The 21,295-nt window shown below is 38.9% G+C and overlaps 2 protein-coding genes across 2 annotated transcripts in view; one reads left to right on the top strand and one right to left on the bottom strand.

The window, feature by feature from the left end:
* LOC139949436 (gamma-aminobutyric acid type B receptor subunit 1-like) overlaps nucleotides 1-11,334 on the top strand; it is a 39,830-nt gene extending 28,496 nt beyond the window's left edge. Inside the window, exons 9-19 of the mRNA XM_071947765.1 lie at nucleotides 1,168-1,265; nucleotides 1,829-1,892; nucleotides 2,297-2,389; nucleotides 3,057-3,207; nucleotides 4,100-4,232; nucleotides 6,707-6,814; nucleotides 8,344-8,466; nucleotides 9,269-9,449; nucleotides 9,922-10,070; nucleotides 10,455-10,595; nucleotides 11,061-11,334. Coding sequence (XP_071803866.1) covers nucleotides 1,168-1,265; nucleotides 1,829-1,892; nucleotides 2,297-2,389; nucleotides 3,057-3,207; nucleotides 4,100-4,232; nucleotides 6,707-6,814; nucleotides 8,344-8,466; nucleotides 9,269-9,449; nucleotides 9,922-10,070; nucleotides 10,455-10,595; nucleotides 11,061-11,171 — 1,352 coding nt within the window. The 3' untranslated portion in view covers nucleotides 11,172-11,334. The remainder of the gene's footprint in view (nucleotides 1-1,167; nucleotides 1,266-1,828; nucleotides 1,893-2,296; nucleotides 2,390-3,056; nucleotides 3,208-4,099; nucleotides 4,233-6,706; nucleotides 6,815-8,343; nucleotides 8,467-9,268; nucleotides 9,450-9,921; nucleotides 10,071-10,454; nucleotides 10,596-11,060) is intronic.
* Nucleotides 11,335-12,724: 1,390 nt separating this feature from the next.
* Nucleotides 12,725-21,295, bottom strand: part of LOC139949725 (exosome complex component MTR3-like) — a 28,931-nt gene continuing 20,360 nt past the window's right edge. The window contains exons 5-7 of the mRNA XM_071948230.1: nucleotides 16,802-16,887; nucleotides 15,461-15,652; nucleotides 12,725-14,171 (exon numbers count right to left, since the gene is read on the bottom strand). Coding sequence (XP_071804331.1) covers nucleotides 14,028-14,171; nucleotides 15,461-15,652; nucleotides 16,802-16,887 — 422 coding nt within the window. The 3' untranslated portion in view covers nucleotides 12,725-14,027. The remainder of the gene's footprint in view (nucleotides 14,172-15,460; nucleotides 15,653-16,801; nucleotides 16,888-21,295) is intronic.

Below are 21,295 nucleotides of genomic sequence, written 5' to 3'. Positions count from 1 at the left end.
ATATCACTAACTTCCACAACATTGAGTATTTCTGAAGTACAGGTTATACAATTTTGAAACATATTCACTTGCAGCATGTCCATGATGTAACGAGGAGCTTGTTTATGTAAGGGCTTGGACATAAGAGTGAGATAGAGTCAAACTAATAAATAAACAATAGAAAGAACTTTCACACCAAAGTTTCATCAACGATAGTGGGCAAGTTCAAATACGCGCGAGAAATGCATGGTCTTAATAAATTACAATACATCCACACTAAACAAAACTTGTTGTAAAAGTTGTATTGTCAAAGAATAACTTAATACAGCACACACGAAACAATAATTATTTTTCTTTCAAATTTTTTTTCGTCGAGACTTAAATTGATTTTTTAACCAAATCAAAAAGCAAGAGAGTCGTCCATTGACCACAGCCGTATAGTTAGGTCAACGAATTCTTTGCAGCTGTTGTTGAAACTCACTTATAACAAACATTATACAAAGCGAAACATAAAGTCATGTAGGCTTTCAATCAAAATATGACAATTTTATAACTTGCAATAACAAATTGCAAGAAATAATTACAAAAAACAAACAAGCAACTCTTTGCAAAAAAATAATAATTGATGTCAGTGTGTTAGAAAATGTGAAAGGTTACACACGACATGCTAAAAAACGTGCCATGAAGCTTGGTATTGCAGACATTTCTACTGAAGGTGGCAGGGCTTTATAGATGGTAAAAACGAATGCTGTTTGGCGATGGAGGTTTGTTTCTTGTTTGTTTAGATGATTTTCCCGCAATGGAGCTTGGCAAACTCATACATAACAAGCTGGGAAGAGCTAATCTCTCTCTTCAAACATTGGTTTGATTGGTCCAAGATGCATTACACGCGTATGTAACATTTGTTGCTATATCGTTGCTACGGGGTATAGTGCATTGCATTCGCATTGCTTTCTGGTAAAAACCCAAGACAAATATCACGTGACATGTTCTGTATCAAACAAAGCATGATCTTCGAAAAGGGAATTTAAGTCATGTTGTATACCATTACATGTTTTATATTGACTGTTTCTAGAGTAGTAGAGATTACACTATCTAGTCTATCAAGGGAGATTTTCGCAGCACTTACGTTCTTCTACTTTCTTGTTGGAAATTACCCAACCCTTTTTCCAAACACATTGTTTTCAGATCCACCAAGGTCCATTGCCAATTTCTCCTACGAGGACGACGAAATGGCGGAAATGTTCTTTGAAATCATGAATGCGACCAACTTCGAGGGTGTATCGGTAAAATCAATATTAATGTTAACTTTGTGAATGTTAATCATACAACCAAATTCAAGCCATGCCAAATTTAAATGACATCATCAAATTGTCTTGGTTGCACCATGTTTGGAGTCAAAGGGAATATGCATTCTGAGTTTAAGGAAAGCTTTTGAGGAAAGCAGTTAAATAACTTGATCTAATAATATTTTTGAAATAAGTTCCGTTTCAGCTTAGTGCGGCAGTCACAGGGGATTCCGTGCCCCCGCGGACATAAGAAGAAAAGTCACAAGAGGGCGCTATCACATGAAATTCCTACACAATAAATTGGCCGAACGGGGGCGGAATCAACGGGGGGAATCCTAAGTGATCACATCCAGAAAATGAGAAATGGCAATGGTAAAAACGGGGGGTCGGTTTTTCAAAGACAGACTAGTTTGACCTTATTAATAAAACATGTCAGCCTTGCCTCGGTTTGGTTGCAAACATTCTATTGTGAGAAACACAAGATGACTTTGCATTAATGGTGAGGCCTAAACTTGTACTCAGTCGCATTTATTTCCTTTCACATTATTGTTCATCCCAAGGGCCCTGTGCAATTCACTTTCGACGGAGACAGGAAGGGACTTATGCAAGTTGAGCAGAGTCAAAGTGAGTCGTCCATTTTCCCGCCAATTTTATTAGTTTAATTTTCTTTAACTACCAATAATTAAAGTTAGAATGGGAATTTTACAAAATGGCTGGCTTTGTAAATCAGGCAGATCAAGAGAAAGTACACAAGTAGGGCTACTTGCATTTGATTATTGAACTTAGAGTTATCCATGATTAAAATATACAAAATAATTATGATGGAATTGTATCGACTTATTTTCGGGAAAAGCAGGGTTGCATCCATTAGTAGAAGCGATTCCCTATCAGAAATGTCATCACAATTTTTTTTAAACACATCAAAATCCGTTTGGGATTTTCTTATAAAGTTTAAACAAGAACAAACTATTTGCTTTCGCAGGCAAATTATATCCAACTATAATGACACAACGTTATTTTGTATTCAGATGGAGACGAAAAACTGGTTGGGATTTATAATCCTTCTTCTCCCAATGGTTTCGAGCTTCAATGGACAAATGATCCTCCGGTAAAGTGGGCAGGTAAGCAGAGACACAATTAATTTCAGAGAGTTTTTAATAATTATTCACAGAGTTGTGTAGAATCGTCAAAAGGAGAAGGTCCAAAAAAATAATCATCTTAAAGTAAACATTCGGCCAACATTAGGCACGGGGCTCGAATTTCATGAGGCGGGGTAGATGCTGCAAAATGAGAGTTATCATCAAACATAAATTTATGTTTTTTTTTCCTAAAGTGCAGTTACAGTCAAAGCATAGCATTGGACTCTACCATAAATGTTGCTTACTTTGATTGCAAGTAAATCGAAGTAACCTCTTTATCATTTACACAAATCCTGACAAAAATAAATTTTCGTGGTTTGCATCAACCAATCACGACCACCTAATTTGTGTGCTTATTGAAATGCAATCTAATTGAACTCCCGCTCAGAATTGACCTGGATACCAGGACGAAGGAGGCCTTACCCGTTACCGGGCCATCTTGACCTGGCAACGGGTCAGTCTGACCCGTTACTAGGTCAAGCTGAACCGGAGAGGTAAACACAAATTGAAAATTTAACATAGATTTCCGCGGTTTGTGAGTGGCTCAATCTCACTGGGTAATCTTGACACAGATTCCGAGTCATATCTGACCCCAAAAGAGTTCAGTTCCTACATATCAAAAACCAAAAGCATTGATCTATTGATTCAGGTGGTAAACCCCCAGCTGATTCAGTGCTAGAGAAGGAGTTACCACAAACTATATCAGCTGATCTATTCATCGGAATGACTGCTCTAGCTATCGTGGGAGTCGTGCTGGCTGTTGGGTTTCTAAGATTTAACATCCATTACAGAAATAGAAGGTGAGCTGGGGCCAATTGCATAAGACATGTATTCACGAAAATTTGCTTAGCATGAAATTTCTTCCTTGATAAAAACAGGATTACCAACCAAATTTCCACGTGATTTTCAGGATAAGTAAACATCAGCTGAATGCCAGTAACAAGCAATAATATGCAATAAATGTAAATTAATTTTTTGGTTGGTAATCCTGTTTTTATCAAGAAAGAAATTTCATGCTAAGCAAATGTTCGTGCTTACATGTTTTATGAAATCGAGCCCAGTAATGACGATGACTGACATTCATAAAAAGGAATTCATTTCAGAAATATAATAATTTATATTGCTTTTTTGTTGTTGTTGTTGTTGTTGTTGTTTGATTGTTTGTTTTTTTTTTTTTTTTTTTTTTTTTTTGGGGGGGGGTATACTTGCATTGTTTACTCACAAAAGCATAATACATTCTTTTGTTTTATACCTTGTATGTTTGATACATAACTCCAAGCTTCTCAGTTATAATTAATCTTTTGAGACAGAATCTGCTAGTTTTGAATCTGCTATGTGTCACTATAGCCAAACTACCGTGTCACTTGTACCATGTGTATGGTGACAGCAGAAAATTGTTAAGCAATATTTTCCGCTTCAGCATCTCTATGAAGTTGGGCACTGCCTTGCTAGTTTGTTAGATCCGAAAAATACACGTAAGTATACGGTAATACTTCAAGGACAAAATTTGTTGTCATTTAAAAACATCAAGTGTATACAGGTTCATTTCATGAAAAAAAAAAGTTTAAAATGTGACATGTTTTACTTCGCTTAAAAAAATTGACAATCACCGAAATTACAAAGAATCGAAGCTTTTGAATGCTTTTAATTTGAAAACCATTTCTTTCCCCAAAACAATTCCTATCTTTGTAGGTATATCAAGATGTCGAGCCCAAAGATGAATAATCTTATTTTAGTTGGTGGAATGCTCATGTATTTATCTATCGTCTTCAATGGTTTAGATACAAGCAGAGTATCACATCAAGCCTATATCTGGACTTGCAAGGTAAACATTATTTTGGAGGTACTGGTCCTTATTTAACATAAAATTACATGGAGCTTAATAAATTGATTTGAATCACTAGGAAATTAAGGGGGCTCTAACAAATTTGTTTCGGTTTCGTGATGCACTCTTTTTCCGATGAGATCGAAAGGTGACAATTCGGACCCAATTTCATAAACTAAGCCTGAAAGCAACTCGCTAAGCACATATTAAAAGCATTGCTTAACAAAAACATGATATCAGCCAAAATTCCATTTAGGATATGCCCCACTAAATTTGTGCTTAGCAAAGAAAATTTTTCAAGCAGTATTTTGTTAATAGCTTTAGGTAATTTGGGTCATGGCCAACCTCACGTTAATGTGGTGTAAAATGTCCAGCCATTTTATTTTGATACCAAAGTACAAAATCAAAAACATCCAACGACGTCATTTTTCAAATTTGTAACATTAAAACGTGTACATTTTGTATGGGAAATTCGTCAAGTTCATTCCTGAATTGGAAAAATTTCCGTATCCTGCCACCACTTTTGCATTCGTTATGGAATAAAATGGTATCTAATTTGCTCAAAATGCGACATTTCTTTTGATAAAATTTAGTTCCAAAGTGGTGGCAGTATACAAAACTCCCCCCCCCCCCCCCTGAATTAACCACAACAGGATTATAGTTCATTCAACGTTTCGCGTATTGCGCAATATTGGCAGATTTTATTGATTGTTTATAAAAACAAAGATCTCAGCAATAACGTAACGAATGGAGTGAGACATTTTTTTTACTCATTCAAAGAAACGCCAAAGTTGAACAGATGGTATATTCTCTTGGGCACAGAGTTATTAAAAGTGTGAATTCACAACAAGGTTGTAATAATATCCAATTACTAGAAATAACGTCGTTAAACGAGGTGTACTGGGAAATATTAAATTTCTGTTTTGAACCTGGAGTGGAGTGGAACTTTATGGAACTTCGTTAACGAAGTGCACTGGGAAATCTTGATATTTTTGAATTTCCGTTTTAATCGTGAAGTGGAACTTGTTTTTTGGGGTGGGAGGGGGGGGGGTTCTCATAAGGAGAGCAAAGTTCGTTTGTAATAAAAAGCATTATTCCTGAAACGTATTTCTATCTTGTATAAGATTAAAGTTTAAGTTGAAAAAAACATAGAATATACAAGGCATACAAAAAAAACGGTAAACATAATTATTTCATGGTTTTGTGGGTAACTAAAGTTGTCACTTGCAATTAACAAGCTCTGCATATTATGTAATTATACTATTTCTACACCACAGCATGGGGTTTTCTCTGCAATTTGTATAGCTCACGTATAGTGATGACATTCAAACACATAGCAACAAATTCAAGGTGTACTGTACGTTTCCCTCTGAAAGACTCGAATTTAAGAATGAAAACAGTTTTCTGGTCAGGCCAGTCAACCGCCCCATGCTAACCAGTCTACGCAATGCATTAAGAGGTATCGCCGGTCAAAACAGCGTAAAGCAAGAAGGGCAAACTTACCCCGCGACCCGCTCCCAAGCCCCCCGGTAAATTTACCCACATGGCTCGCAAAGGCCTGGACAAGACTCGCATGTGCTTATTAAATCGTGCTTTTACCGTATTTTAAAAGAAAAACAAATCAATTATGAGTCCACTGAGTGAAGGAAAAAATTAATATAAAAATAATGATCTCTCTGAAGACATGGCAAGGAAAACAACCGAAGGTTGACACCGCGAGGGACGCAAGTTAGTGTGCCCGTGTGGGATTTTCAAAACAGGACTCGTATAAAATAATTGCGAGTTTATTATTTTATAGTCATGACAAGACAAAATAATTATAGCGGATATTTTGGCTGAAATGGGAAGACAACAGCTACAAATAAGTCCATGTGGGAATACTTATATATTATAGCCACTAGGCCTCTGAACTTGCATGTTACTATAAGATCATTATAGTTCAACTTACCGAGATGCTATAAAACTGCGGTCTAAGTTTCCATAGAAATCCACGACTTTGAAGATAACATTCCTTGCAAATTCAGTTGTCACCAACATCCCACACAACATTCTGGAAAAGCGTCTAAAATTCACCACATTCCTGCAGTCTATCTAGAGTTGACTAAATGTAGATCCATTGAGTGTTGTTCCTTAAAAGTAGCTATTCAATTATTCCTTCAAGATCAACTAGAAGCAAAGCAATTCACCAGCAAAACCTGCCCAGTAACCCGTCCTAAAAGTCAGTTGAAAAGACGGCCGCCATTAATCCTTGTTGTTTAGTAGCTGTCCATAGAAAACCCATCAGTACCACACACGCGAGTAAACAACACAGTCCCAAAATAACTTCCTAAACCAGCTGACCAATCAGCGCACTTCGCGTTGAACGTTTCTTTTGTTATGCAAATCTCTGTAGCGCGCGTGAACAGGTGCTCGTCTGAAAGGCAACTTTGTACACGCAGAGTAATGCTCATTTTTTTTCACTTTCCCTTATGCAGGCAAATACGTGGTGTATGGGCATTGGGTTCTCCATGGCCTTTGGAGCTATGTTCAGCAAAACATGGCGTGTGCATAAGATTTTCACCAGTAAAGCCGTGATGAAAACGGTAAAGTTATAGAATACACACCCAACAGACTCCTCAGCCGATTAAAGAATACTATCCAACATGATTTAGGAAAACAAGTCCGTTGTACATGGTTTGAAGTTTGAACATTCATGGTCTTTTGGTCACTTCATCTTGGTCAGTCTCATGTTCGGGAGTGGAGACTTGTGCTTTTAACGGTACCTGAAAGGGCGCCACCGTGCGGTTTGGCTAGGACTAGTCTGTTCGCCGGTGTCAGATGCAAATGTGTCCGCCCTGCAATACTGTCCGCTCCGGACACTTTTGCATATGCAATCGTGTCCGGGCTATGCAAAAAACCGTCCGGTGGACATGTACATGACTGTACGCGTATGTGCGCGCGTAAGCGAGCGTGCATGCACTGAACCTACGTACGTATATGCAGCATGAATATTCACATATTTTATGGTTGCAGCAAAATAATAACTGCCGAACATAGCACTTAGCTAGTAAAAAAAAAGGGCGAACGTGTTCCGCCGACCAAGGGCGTTTAATTTACTGCAAGGACGGTTTTGCACGGGGGCGGGCACAGCTGCACATGCGAATGTGTCCGGGCGGACATAATTGCATTATGCAGCAGCGTCCGGGCGGACACGATTGCATATGCAAAACCGTCCGACGGATATTATTGCATATGCAATAATGTCACCTGGATAGTATTGCATAGAGGACATAATTGCATGTGACACCTGTCTTTTAACGAGCCTGAAAGTGTGGCGTCAGCATCAAGGGTAGGACCCTATTAGGAAACCACGGCTTCGGCTTTTGATTCGGCTTCAGGCCCTGTCCTCTCGTCTGAAGCCCCGAGCACGTACGCAAAGCACACACAATATTATCAAAACAACCGCGGGACCAAGCTAGCCTGAGCCGAATCCAAAGCCGAAGCCGTGGTTTATTACCATAATGTGATTAGTGCATTTTGTCAGTTGTTGGGAATTCATTTATTTCCCCCTGGGGATTGATAATGGTATCAAGTTTATAATACTCAGCGAGCTTTAAAGGCTTTGGACGAATGCTAATTACTTAAAATAGTTAGCATGAAAAATTATTTGGTAACAAGCAATGGAGAGCTGTTGATAGTATAAAACATTGTGATAAACGGCTCCCTCCTCGAAGTAATGTAGTTTTCGAGAAAGAAGAATTTGTTCACTAACATTATTGGGTTTGATTTCGAGACCTTACAATTAGATTTTGAGGTCCCGAAATCAAGCATCTGAAAGCACACAACTTTATGTGACAAGGGTATATTTTCTTCCATTATTATATTGACGATCGACCATGAGTTCAAATTGTCACAGATGTGTTATTTTGTGCAAAGGTTGAGATACACCAAGTGGTCTTTGAGATACACCAAGTGGTCTTTCAGAATAACCAAAGGTGTTCAGTGTCTCTAAATGTTAAATGAATTGATTTGCATACCAATATTATCTACATGTACTTTGTCTTTTAAGAAAAACCTTCGGAATTTTGTTTATCATCTTGAAGTTAACGAAATGTGTAATTTTCTTCACCAGATGATAAAGGATTATCAGTTGTACGTGATGGTGGCAGTCTTGGTTCTATTTATCTTAACCGTGTTAATACTCTGGGAGATCGTAGACCCATTACAGGTGGTCATCACCAAGGGGATTAAACAGGTGAGATCAGCACCAACTTTACTCAGCTAAGCCCCGGTGACAGGGGGATCGGTGTGTCCCACACCCTAAGATTCTGCCACCCCACCCCAATCGTTACGGGCAAACTGTGTACAAAATTTCGAGCCGTATGACAAATTAATTGTGATAGCGCCCTCTGTTGAATCAACCTCTTTCAGCCTATGTTAATTTCCCGCGGGCGGGGGGGGGGGGGGGGGGGGGGGGGGGCATGGAGAGAATCTCCGGGGATAGATCTCTCAAGAACACCCCTCCCTGCACCCCCCCCCCCCCCCTTAACCCGTCCCCGCGATTCCATTAATTGTTGCATTATATAATGTTTGTGCTGTTATTTAACACGATTTTGAAATGGGCAAGTTACAACTATCGGTTGTCAGTGTTCAGGCCCCATTTTCATTAAGCCTGTAAACATAAAAGCTTGCTTAACACAATCAATTCTTGCTCAAAAGAAACTGGTTATCAGCCAAATTTTCAATAACGTTTTCATTGTTCAACTGGTGCCCCACTACGTTTTTTCTCTGCAAAGAAATACGCTAAGGAACAATTTTCCGCTGAACGGCTTTATGAAATTGTGCCCCAGCAGGTCAATATAATTTCGTCAAATAATTAATTTGAATTTTATTTTTATTTTTAGCTCCCTCCCCTCGCAAATTTTTCCACTATAATATAATATGACTGTTGAAGTCTGTGGTGTTCAAGAGGAGAAGGCTCGTGGGGGCCAGCGGCGCTCCGTCCCCCACAAACATTTACTGTGATGTGTCACACCATCTGTTGTAATTATTTACAGCAAACCTATGACCAGGACGTCGTCGTCATACCCGTTCATGTGACATGTCAGTCTATATGGCAGGTGTACTGGATCGGGACACTGGTGGGCATCGAGGGTTTACTCCTAATATTTGGCGCCTTTCTTGCATGGGAAACGAGGAATGTTACGGTGCCAGCTTTGAATGATTCCAAATATATAGGTAAGTTGTGATGCACATAATGTTCTATTGCTATACATGCCACCAATTTATTCGACTTCGAGACACGACACCTTTGGTAATTGTCAAAGACCAGCATTCTCACTTGGTGTACCCAACATCGAAAAATAGCAAATCTGTGAACATTTAGGCTCAGTTGGTCATCGAAGTTGCAATAGAATATGACAGAAAAACACTATTATTGCAAAACTTGTTGTGCTTTCGGACGCCTAAAAAGGGTTTCAGGCCTGAAGTATTTTCATATTTTAGTAAAAAAAAACTACGTTACTTCAGCTAGAGAGAGCTGTTTCTCACAACCAACAGCTCTCCATTGCTTGTTACCAAGTAAGTTTTCATGATATAAAACAATTATTTTGAATAGTTACCAATGGTGTCTGGTGCTTGATCATTTAGATTTACAAAGTTCTCACCAATTGTGACATCTAAATTCATCAGTTTAATTTTTACATGACAGGGATCAGTGTGTATAACATCGTCATCCTGAGCTTCATCATCGTACCAGTTACATTCATCCTGGATGAGGTTAATGCTCGCTTTGTCATCATGTCTACCTTCGTGTTCTTCGCAACAACACTGACACTGTGCCTCGTCTTCGTTCCTAAGGTATTGTATATCGTGGTGTGGCCATCTTGATTTTCTCCCATTCAAATCAATGTAATTAAACTGAGGTTGGAAGGAGAAATAGTATGGTTTTCTTTTGTGCAACTAATGTTAGTATTCGTTACTGGTATTGGGGTACAAGGAACATGACAAAGATGGTGGCGGCGGGATAAGTGTCTTATTACGTTTGGTTTATTTCACTTCACCCTTCCATGATACGTATACAGCCATGGAATGTTGCGGTCGACCGTTTTTGATGGAACTTATCACCATGCGCAGCGTATCAAGAAAGGCATTCTGGGGGATGGGATGAGGGGGGGGGGGCGTTGCGAGATCACACCACTGGAAACAAAGTGATGTGGAACATTATGTACTTTCTCTTTCAAGCTAAGAGTAAGGAACGAGGTTCATCCCAAGGGCGCCATGTTGTCTACAAAGAAAGACGGAGATGAAGGTGAAACCGAGGCCGAGAGGAGGATACGGATGCTCCATGCTAGGATCAATAATCTACAAACATCACTGGGAAAGGTACGTTACTTGACCTTGTTGAATCACTGTGTGGCTCTGGCTCTCAGCGGCTATGGCTGTGGATCCAGCTGAGATAGGCTTGATCCACCATACTGAAGAAATGTGTTTCTCCATTGTCCGACAGTCAGTATAATGTACATGTAGGGGCCTTCATGTAAATGGTTTCTAACCACCGATATAAAAAAAGGGGAAAGAGGCTTTGGACACAAGAGGGCGCTATCAAAATGAGTTTAGATATGACGCGACACGTTTTTAAATAAATATTGCTGAACATCAACTCTTCACTGAGAATTTACAACAGCATCAGTGTATCAAAGACGTTCTTGAATCTTCTTCTTTACACTTCACTCTGGGTCAGTTTGTAGACTTGAAAAACAATTCCCGATTTTGAATTGCCGTGCGATAACGAAGAAACTGTTTTTTGACGTTTTTTTAAACAGTGATTTATGTTGTCTTTTATTGCAGAAGGAAGACATCATCAAGGAGTTGGAGACCCACACTGCGGGAGGCAGTGGCCAGACCAACAAAGTCAACCGTATTCTTTCCATTTCACATGATGTTGCATCCAGCAGCTAGCGATTATAGGCCTACCTACCTCAGATCGAGGTGGAATGAAAACCCCCGTTTTCTCTCTAAATGTAAAAGAGTGAAAGACACCCCTCTTTACAGTTCAAGTTGTCCCTCAAATGGCTCTTTAAAAGAGTGGTGTTTTTTCACTCTTAGAGGAGTTTCACTCCAGGACAGAGTGAAAAATCACTCAAAAAGATGAAGACTTCAATCTAACAGAGTGGAAGACCACTCGAAAAAGAGTTGTCCCTCATGGCTCTTCAAAGAGTGCCTTTTCACTCTTACATAATTAGAGAGTTCCATGCTCAGAAAGGCGAGAAAAACACCGTTTAAAACGCACGTTATTTTGTTCACAGACGTCACCACTCTAACTGTTAGCATAGATGAACAAATACTCCATGGTTTGTGTGTGTGTGCTTTCGTGCTCATTTTCGGTACCTGTCGTGGTTTTTGGCTAAGCTAAAAGCAACGTTTTCTGTTTCAGTTTCTGAAATTGAGCCGGTACGGCGTCACATACTTCTCAGGTCGAGTATTTTATGTCTACCCGACTTTACTAAAAACGGTATGTTTATAGTTTAGTAATGTAATTGTTTTCTTGGTGTTAAAATTATGTATCGTGTGCCTTCAATCTAAAAGAGTAGAAGACCAATCGAAAAAGAGTTGTCCCGCATGGCTGTTCAAATAGTGCCTTTTCACTCTTGCATAATTAGAGAGTTCCACTGCTCAGACAGGCGAGAAAAACACCGTTTAAAATACACGTTGTTTTGTTCACAGACGTCACCACTTTAACCGTTAGCATGGAGGAACACTCCATGGTTTGTGTGTGTGCTTTCGTGCTCATTTTCGCTACCTTTATGGAGACCAAAGACAACACAAAAAGGGAAAACAAAAGGACTACATAGCGGAACTCGGAGACTTGGGTGCTCCACAAGAAAATTTGTGTACAAAGTCCAAGGAAAACTGTTCAGAGCTGAGACAAAGGAAAGATCAAATGGATGCTCAAAAAGGATGCATTTTTGAGAATGTGTGATCACAAGATTAGTACTAGTGGCACATGGGGAGTTGATGAGGAACGGTGGCTGCACGTTTCCGTATTAAAGACCTCAGCCGGAAACGGTTAACTCGCTGATGATTTCATGAGTAACACGGGTAACGAGGATAGAATTAAAAAACTCACCCTACAGTATTAACGAGGGCCTTATTACGAGGCATCCTTTCGCCAAACATACACGAGTGTACACAAACATTTGCTGAGCTAAGAAAAGCATTTTGCTTGGCTGTGGGTACCAATCAAAGTTATTTGTATGTGCTAGGCTGGTACCCTTGTCATGGTTTTGGCTAAGCTAAAAGCAACGACTTCTGTTTCACTTTCTGAAATTGAGCCGGTACGGCGTCACATACTTCTCAGGTTGAGTATTTTATGTATACCCGACTTAACTAAAAAACGGTTTTAAGTGTAGTAATGTAATCGTTGTTTTAATTGTTTTCTTGGTGTTAAAATTATGTATCGTGTGCCTTTATATATATTTAGTTATTCTTAATTGTTGGGGTTTATGTCTAAACACGCACAAACCAAACTTTAACTTAATATTTTTCATTTTATTTTGTAGACATAGTTACGGGGAAGGCACACGGACTTGGGACAAATTGGGTTAATACCACGGATCTGGTAGGGGTAAAATCAGACACATACACATAGAGGAAAGTTATTCTACAAATCACAACACACAAACTACAGCTGAGAATAGAAACTGAGCTCAGGTCCTTCATGCGGTCACGTCATGTTGTTTATTACTTATGATCCTTTCAGTCTACCCATTACACCATACCAGAATGGAACCCTATTCCAGCTGACGTGAAAGAGACAACTAATTTAAAGTACTTCAAATCCAGACTTGATGCCATTAAAACCTCGGAAATCTAACCCCAAAAGCCCATTTTAAAATTTAGGTAGCCTGCAGCATGCATGACAAACTGTATGTTTAAAAAGCTTTCCAAGACAATTTTTATACAGATAATTTCTGAAGATTCTGAAGTCACAGCATTGGTGTTTCCGATCTTTATATCACACCTAAGTAGCGAAACCCTGTTTGTATGTCCGTATCCGAAATAGCGGCTAAAGCTACGACTGTTGCTAAGGGTGCTGCTGGGGACGCAGTAGTATACCACAACACATGGGCAAGCAGCGACCCAGCTGAGCCGTAGCCGCCAATACATACAAGGACATAGACATATTTCTCTTTTTACCAATTCATGTATCGTTTCTTCTATCCCGTCACTCGTCATTTTATTCAAACTTCGAATTAATGTATATAGGAATATCCACGAATCATTTTGTAATCATCAATGATGCTTGGCTGGCTGACGAAGTCGTGTACCCTATTTGCTATCGCAAAACACTTCATAACCTCATTATGCAATAAAGAAATTTACCCACCCTTCCTCGCTTTTGTTTACGTCAGTGTTTTTTGTTGTGGAAAGAAAACCAAAATGGCTACACCTTGAAAATATGGGCGGTCTTTAAAATGGTCTCCATTTATTATTCATGGCAACATGTAGACATCGAAATCCAATTATTTTGTCAACATTTTATGTAGATAACTTGGAATGTAATAAACCTTGTGGTTAGTTTATTGACATTGCATAGCAGTTTTTTTTTAAAGATTATTATAGCAACTATCAAAACTGCAAACAACGATTCCTGATTATTCTTTAAATACAAAAGGTGTACAAAATCAAAGTTGTACAAATTTCACACTTAATGATGAAGTTACCCAAAGATAAATGAACCTTGAACCTCGAACCTCGATGTGCATATTGTGACATTTAAACAATATTGTGCACAATCACAAGGGCCAAACCTGACTATGTACTTTCGTCCATGGATGTAGTCTGTTGTTTCTCTGCCATCTGTTTGGCTTTCTGTGATTTCCTTTTGACTGCCCTGATCAGACACTGGTTCACGACGGGGAACATTCCCACGCAACCCTCGATACACTTCTTTAGACACTGGGGAAGAATAAAGACAAGGGTATAATACTTGATAACGTGGTTAATGGTTAGACGATATAATAGTGAGCAGCGTATACTGTTCCAAACGTCAAGATCAAACCGGCTCTTCTCAGAGCCAACACTCGTTTCATAAATGGAGGCCGCAAGTTTACTATTTTAATCTTTCTATTCACACGCAAAGCTTCAAAAGAACAAGCACCACTTTCTGGTAAATTTGTGATTATTTGAAGTTAAATTTCTTCTGATGTGTATGATATCTTTTCCTTTTTAACAGGCACCGTGTATTTAGTTTTCTTTAGATTTTTCGATGACCTGATTTTACTTCTGCCATATTTTCCCGAAGTTAAACTGCTAAGTGAATGAATAAAACAGTTATTTTGTAGTTGATTTTTTTGTCGTCTCTATGATTTCCTGGCTAATCGATTTTAGCACCTGGCTCATTCAATAGTTGCCTTTGAGAACGAATGTCCCGTTTTAGCATCATTAAACTTTCAAAAGGAGTAACACGAATTTTAACGGTTTAGCATTCACTAAAATCAATTCATATGCAGTCAAAGATCATTCGATTTCGTGAACAGCCAGCAGCAAGATGCCGGGTAGTCATCCAATTTCAACAATATTTTGTGTAAACTAACCCGACCGAGGAAGGTTTACCATACAGTTTTGAGTATGTTATAACTTGACGTCTAAACGAACCTAAATTGAGTACAAATGAAATCATGTGGGCAAGGAAACGAGGGGACATATTTTGGAGAATTGTGCCTTTGATCTTAAAGGAACACGTTGCCTTGGATCGGTCGAGTTGGTCTTTGAAAATTTGTAACCATTTGTTAAAAAAATGCATTAAATGGTTAGAAAGATGTTTTAAAAGCAGAATACAATGATCCACACACATTTGCCTCGATACTGATATTGCGTGGTTTTCCTTTTACTTTGCAATCTAACACGGTCGGCCATTTTTGGGAGTCAAAAATTTGACTCCCATAAATGGCTGACCATTTTTGTCGACGAGGTAAAAGGAAAACCACCCAACTTCGAATGTTACTTGTGTGGATCATTATATTCTACTTTTAAAATGTCTTTCTAATCATATACATTTTATAACAAACGGTTACAAAACGTTTTTCAAAGACCAACTCGACCGATCCAAGGCAACATACATTAGGCTGAAGGGTCATCTCCGAAACCCACCTCTCCACTCTTTTAATATTATTTTGTGTGGGATTTCTATTACAACAATCGAAACAGAAAATAGTGTTCCTGGAAACTACAACTCGAATGCTCACCTGCACAGCGACCTCGTGGTCTAATTCTCCCGTCTGTTGTACGGCAGATAGTTGGTTGAGGGATGGTAGATAAGCTACCGTGACCGAGCCGTGGTTGACGGCAGTGTTAACGGTCTCGTCTGGGTCTAGACGGCTTCGGAACTCCTCGCTCGTGGTAGGGTCCAACATCGAGGTTTCAACACCTGCCTGTCGCTACAATGAACAATCAATTCAACATTTATTTTATACTACTCTACGCGAGATATAACATAACAAGCAAAATAGTGAGCACGATGGAGGGTAAATAGTTAATCTACCCAAAATAAAAGGAGTATGATATATGGAATGGATAATAAGTTTACATAAATTGTGTTTCTTTTGAGACATTTGCCTTCATCTATACATGAACCACACAATCGTCTCTAATGGGAAATAAAGGAAACTTGTAGATGCTATGTACGATGGGAAGCACATAAAGTAGTTCAAATTCCAAAATACGAAGGATAAGGCAAACCAATGAACATTAAAGTATATACTTTTAGAGTCCAGCATGAAACATTTTTCAGGTGAGTTTTTCGTGGTAAAAGGCACATGAAGACATGTTTATTTACATTTGAACATTTTAAATGACACGAATGCAATGACCGTATAAAATTATAATGCATATTTGCAGGGCTGAACTTACATAGATACCAACTGCCCCCATGTCTAAGCATTGATTGCCGTTAAAAATTTGAAATTTTCAAATGGAAGTGCCTCTTGCAAAATCCAGGGCCGAACTTCATATAGCTGCTTAAGCAGAAAATATTGCTTAAGGATTTTTAATTTGCAGACAGGCGCATGATAGCATGACTTAGCCAGTTTAACTGGTAAACTTATCTGGTAAGCACAATTATTTTGTTTTAAGGAACACGTTGCCTTGGATCGGTCGAGTTGGTCTTTGAAAAGCGTTCTGTAACCGTTTGTTGTAAAATGTATATGGTTAGAAAGATATTGTAAAAGTAGAATACAATGATCTACACAAATATGGCTCGAAATTGCGTGGTTTTCTTTTTACCCTGTCGACTAACACGGTCGGCCATTTATGGGAGTCAAAATTTTGACTCCCATAAATGGCCGACCGTGATAGTTCGCGACGTAAAAGGAAAACCGTGCAATTTCGAGTGATACTTGTGTGGATCATTATACTCTAACATCTTTCTAACAATATGCATTTCATAACAAACGGTTTCAAACGCTTTTAATAGACCAACTCGTCCGATCCAAGGCAACGTGTTCCTTTAATTGCTTAGCTACTTTTTGTGCAATAAGCAGCTCTTTCAAATCGGGCACATGCCTTGTTTTTATGGACCTGAGTCTTACCAATGCACACCCGACAATGACGTCATACATCTCAATCCCAGCATCTGCAACAGCGACTGAGGCACACGTTAAAGCTGCCGAGAGTGCTGTGAGAAGAATGAAGAAAAAACATGGCAAAAATACATCAACAGAGGGCCGGAGAAAAGTTGTAAACTTTCGATCTAGGAGCTTTGACTGGCTAACTCTATACTAATATAATAATTGTGAAAGAATTCTGCCTGAAACAATATAACTATAAGTTCGTGATCTTGATGAATAATATTATTAAGTAAATATATGTTGCCTTGTTTTAATAGCCACCAGCGGTGGAGCGAAGGAAGACGAGGGCATGATGAGGCATTTGGTCAAAATAACATTTGCTCCCTCACCCAACTTCAACCTCAGTTTTTCACAAAACGGGCGTTGACCTCTAACAATTAAATCCGACAATTGTCCCACCGATCATCTGTATATAGTGTAGATTTGTTAGAAACTTCTCATGGGTAGTTGGTTATTTCCTACGACATTTTTGGGAAACATTTTTCATTTTGGAAAACAAGGAGGCATGCTACGTCTCTTCCTTTATTACGACCATACGAGAATCATGGAATGCCGATGCTACGCGTCGCCGGCGGGACACAATCCCGTGACCGTGACCCCCCTTTCAATGTGGACTCACATTGCGCGGTCTGCACTCCAGCTGGGGTAATAAATGAATGGGGGGGGGGGGGGGGGCGAACGAGTCTGGGACGAGGTTTATGTTTATTGTTATGGCTCACACATTTTAGCCGGGATTGAGTGTAGAGTCATGTACTCTACGGTACAACCAACTGGGGCGATTCTACAAACTGGAAGGCGGTTCCAACTAAAACTACAGGGCTGGATCAGAATTTTTTTCAGAACAAACTATATACGTTACTGAAGAGGAATGCAAAGGGGGTGGGGTTGTGTGTGGGGGGGGGGGAGGAGGAAGCAACATTTTGCTCAGTTGTTCGTCCAACCTTTATTCCAGCCTTTAAGTTTCCTAAACCCACCACTTATTAAAAAACATTTCTCACCCATTTCAAGAAGTAAGGCTACTCCACAATATCTAAATCAGTAAAAATATACAAGAGAGTTCCGAAAGAGTCCCTTATGCAATGTATGCGACGAAAAGGCTGAGGCTGTAGCACCGTTACTGGGATCAAACCATTGAGGATTGGTGAAATCATACACATACGTAAAAAGAAATTTACTCATTTAAAATGGTTCCTCTTTGTTTGTGGTAATTAACAGCTTAAGTGGGGTCAAGGGTTAGGGCGCCACATGCGTCAAGACCAGTTAAACCCACGCACGGCCTCGCGGCAAATATGCACCGAGTTCCTGTTAGATGTGACCATTTTGTCTGCGAATAAAATCCATTTAAATTACCAATGATCACTGGGAAAACTTAACACGCGTTAGATAACAATCCAAAGTTATATTATGAGAAGTAATTTCAAGATTCATTTTCATGTTTGTGACAAAATGTGTTAAAATTCGGAAAAGTTTGATTCATTTTCCCAAGGTTTAAGCACCTTGGGTCTCGACTGAAATATTTGTAGGGAAATGTGACTTTTTTGATAGCCTAACAGCCACACTACATAATATTTGTTCAATATCGTAAAGAAAACGCAGAATGAACGGACGCTTACAGGGAAAATACGGCAGAAAAGACGTCGACCTGTAACAACTTTTTGCGACTCTGCCACGTTCACTAAGAGCGCCATGTCACCTACTGCGGATCCGGCCAATCAAGTGTCAGTTCACAGGCATCATAAATATTCAGTAGCTGGTAACACAGCCAGTGGCGTTTTGTGTATGCGTGTGCATGTACATGTACATGTACATGTGTACAGTAAAATAATTGTACACACGGTACATAGGAAGGTACCTGGTAAATGTACATGTGTACTGTAAATAAAGGGTTCACTGCACTGACACAATGTGTACACGTAGTAGTAATGCAGACAACTAAAATAGTTCGCACAAAAAAGCGGCGAAAGTAGGACACTATTTTAGGGCTCTAAAAGGGGTGGGGTGGGGTGCACAAGCTTAACTTTTGCCAGGCCAGTTAAAACTGATTTACCGTTTGCATCTTTCCTAAGCTGCAACCTTTCAGCATTCTTGTTTACACCGTTTGTTAGTTCCTTGCTCTGTGGTTATTTGGGTACTTTTTGTAACGCCTAAACACAATGTCAAAATATTTTCCGTTTGAAGATAATGATAGTAGAAAGCGTACCTTAAAATATTAGTTGCCAATGCGTAAGAATATGCGTTTTACATGCTAGTTTTTGTCTCATGGTCACTTGGACGAAAATTATTTTCATGACATTGTTTTACCATCAATTTCTCAACAAACTACAATTCACCTCAGCATGAGCAAGTAATATTTTCAGGAAAGCTTTCTACCAATCGTTTTCTTCAAACTGTGTAAGTTAAATGTCAATCTGTGGACAAAATGGTTTTTTTTACAAAAAGTACTCAGACTCTTTAAGGTAATAATAATATATGACGTGTAGGTTAAAGAAACTTATGTCTGTGTGGAAGTTTACAAATAAAAAATACATTGAAATTACCAAAGGTGCACTTTTTGTAAATCTTTTGGTCCGATGCGTGCCCACCGTTGCGCTGAACGGGTAAAAGGGACTCTCATCAGAACTGCTTCGTAGTCTGACAACAAATAGCCTGAAGTTGTTTGAAATGTTTGGTTCCGTTTCACAAGTATTAAATTATTCGTATACAGTGCATTTGATGTTGGTCTCGTTTACTGTAGGATCCGTCGACGCGACCAAGGGGCGGTGAACTCACTGAACAGGCTGGGTTCTGAAAATATATACTGTACGTCTTTACATACAGTATAAATGTACACGACAGCTCACGGTCCGACCACAAGAGGCCAAATTCTCGTTAGACTTCGCCTTAATATTTGGTCCTAAACTCTAGATTATGTCCAGATTTGAGCTGCAATTAGTATTAAATACTGAAAAGGTGTATTAAAACTTGTATTTCAACTCTATGTAAAATTAATAATGTTATATCTGAGCGTACAATCAGACATTTTAGATCATGAATGTTGATGAAAAATTGAAAATTTTCAATTTTTTTGTTCCGTTTCTGAAACTCATCCCATAAAATGCCTTTCAGAGTTGGCTCCTAAAGACTTGTAATTCTTATATTTCAATTTGTGCTGAGAAACTGCAACATGGATGGCCCCTTTCCCAAAATATCGAGTAAAAAACGAGCCGATGTAAAAACATTTTTGGGTGAAGTTGTTGTTATGGTGCATTGACGGCTTGACCAACCAGAGACCAGATACAAATGACGCGGAAGTGGTGTTACGTAACACATTGAGGCATGAGTGATTGTGTCGTGTCTCCTTGTGCTGCTAAAAATAGACCATGGGTGCAGGGCCCAATTTCATAGAGCTGCCAAGCACAACAATTTGCTTAGCATGGAATTTCTTCCTTGATAAAAACAGGATTACCACCCAAATTTCCATTTGTTGCATATTGCTCGTTACTGGTACACTCAGCGGTTGTTTGCTTATCCTGAAAATCACGTGGAAATTTGGTTGGTAATCCTGTTTTTATCAAGGAAGAAATTTCATGCTAAGTAAATTTTTATGCTTAGCAGCTCTATGAAATTGGGCCCAGATTCGATAACATGAAATTCCACTGCAACATTATAGCCTTTCCTAAAATGACAGGTCCGGAAACACACGGAAGACATTTTTACAGCAGCAGCACTTATCATGTCCCTACGAATATTTCAGTTGCATTAAATTTGGTGCAATGGTTGTGGTTGAATAACCTTTTTGCCAATGCCATAAGGGGAAACATTCATTTGTATGGGGGGGGGGGGGGGGTCTAGTAACAGTGCATGGAAGTTTGGTCATTGGATCCCCACCCCCTTCAAGCGCCGCCACTTCATATTGTTCATATCAACCTATATAACAGAAAGCTGAAAATCATGTATTCCACCTACGATCTGAGAGAATTTGATTTGTACAGTGGTTTCAAATAACTCAATTTCCCCCAAAAATTTGTTCTATAATACTAACATTAGGTCTACTAACATTTTTGTATGTATGTATGTACTCGAAACCATAATCACACATTTGATTTAAACATAACTATTTGAAATCATAAGCATATACTTTATATTATAGGCCTACATTTTATTTCCAAACGGTGAACCTAAAAACGAAAAATGCAGTCTACCGAGCTATTTTGTGTGTGTGTCATTCTTAGTATTTTTTATTAACATAACTTGAAACATTTTCTACATAACTTCAACAGTTTTGTATCGATGTATGCCTTGCAGTACAACTTCGCCTGATGAAAAGAAGATGTAGGATGGACGAAAATATAACTATGCCCCTCATAGCGATCATGAATATTTCTATACTATAACTTAGCAAACCTAAACTAATGAAAATTGTGAAATTTATTGTTAAAATATTGTAACTTGGTTAAATAGAGTGACGTCACCTTT

The sequence above is a fragment of the Asterias amurensis genome, chromosome 17 (assembly GCF_032118995.1).
Source record: "Asterias amurensis chromosome 17, ASM3211899v1".
NCBI classification, from domain to species: domain Eukaryota; kingdom Metazoa; phylum Echinodermata; class Asteroidea; order Forcipulatida; family Asteriidae; genus Asterias; species Asterias amurensis.
The sequence above is the reverse complement of the archived record's forward strand: the minus strand, read 5'-3'. Positions and strand labels throughout refer to the sequence as shown.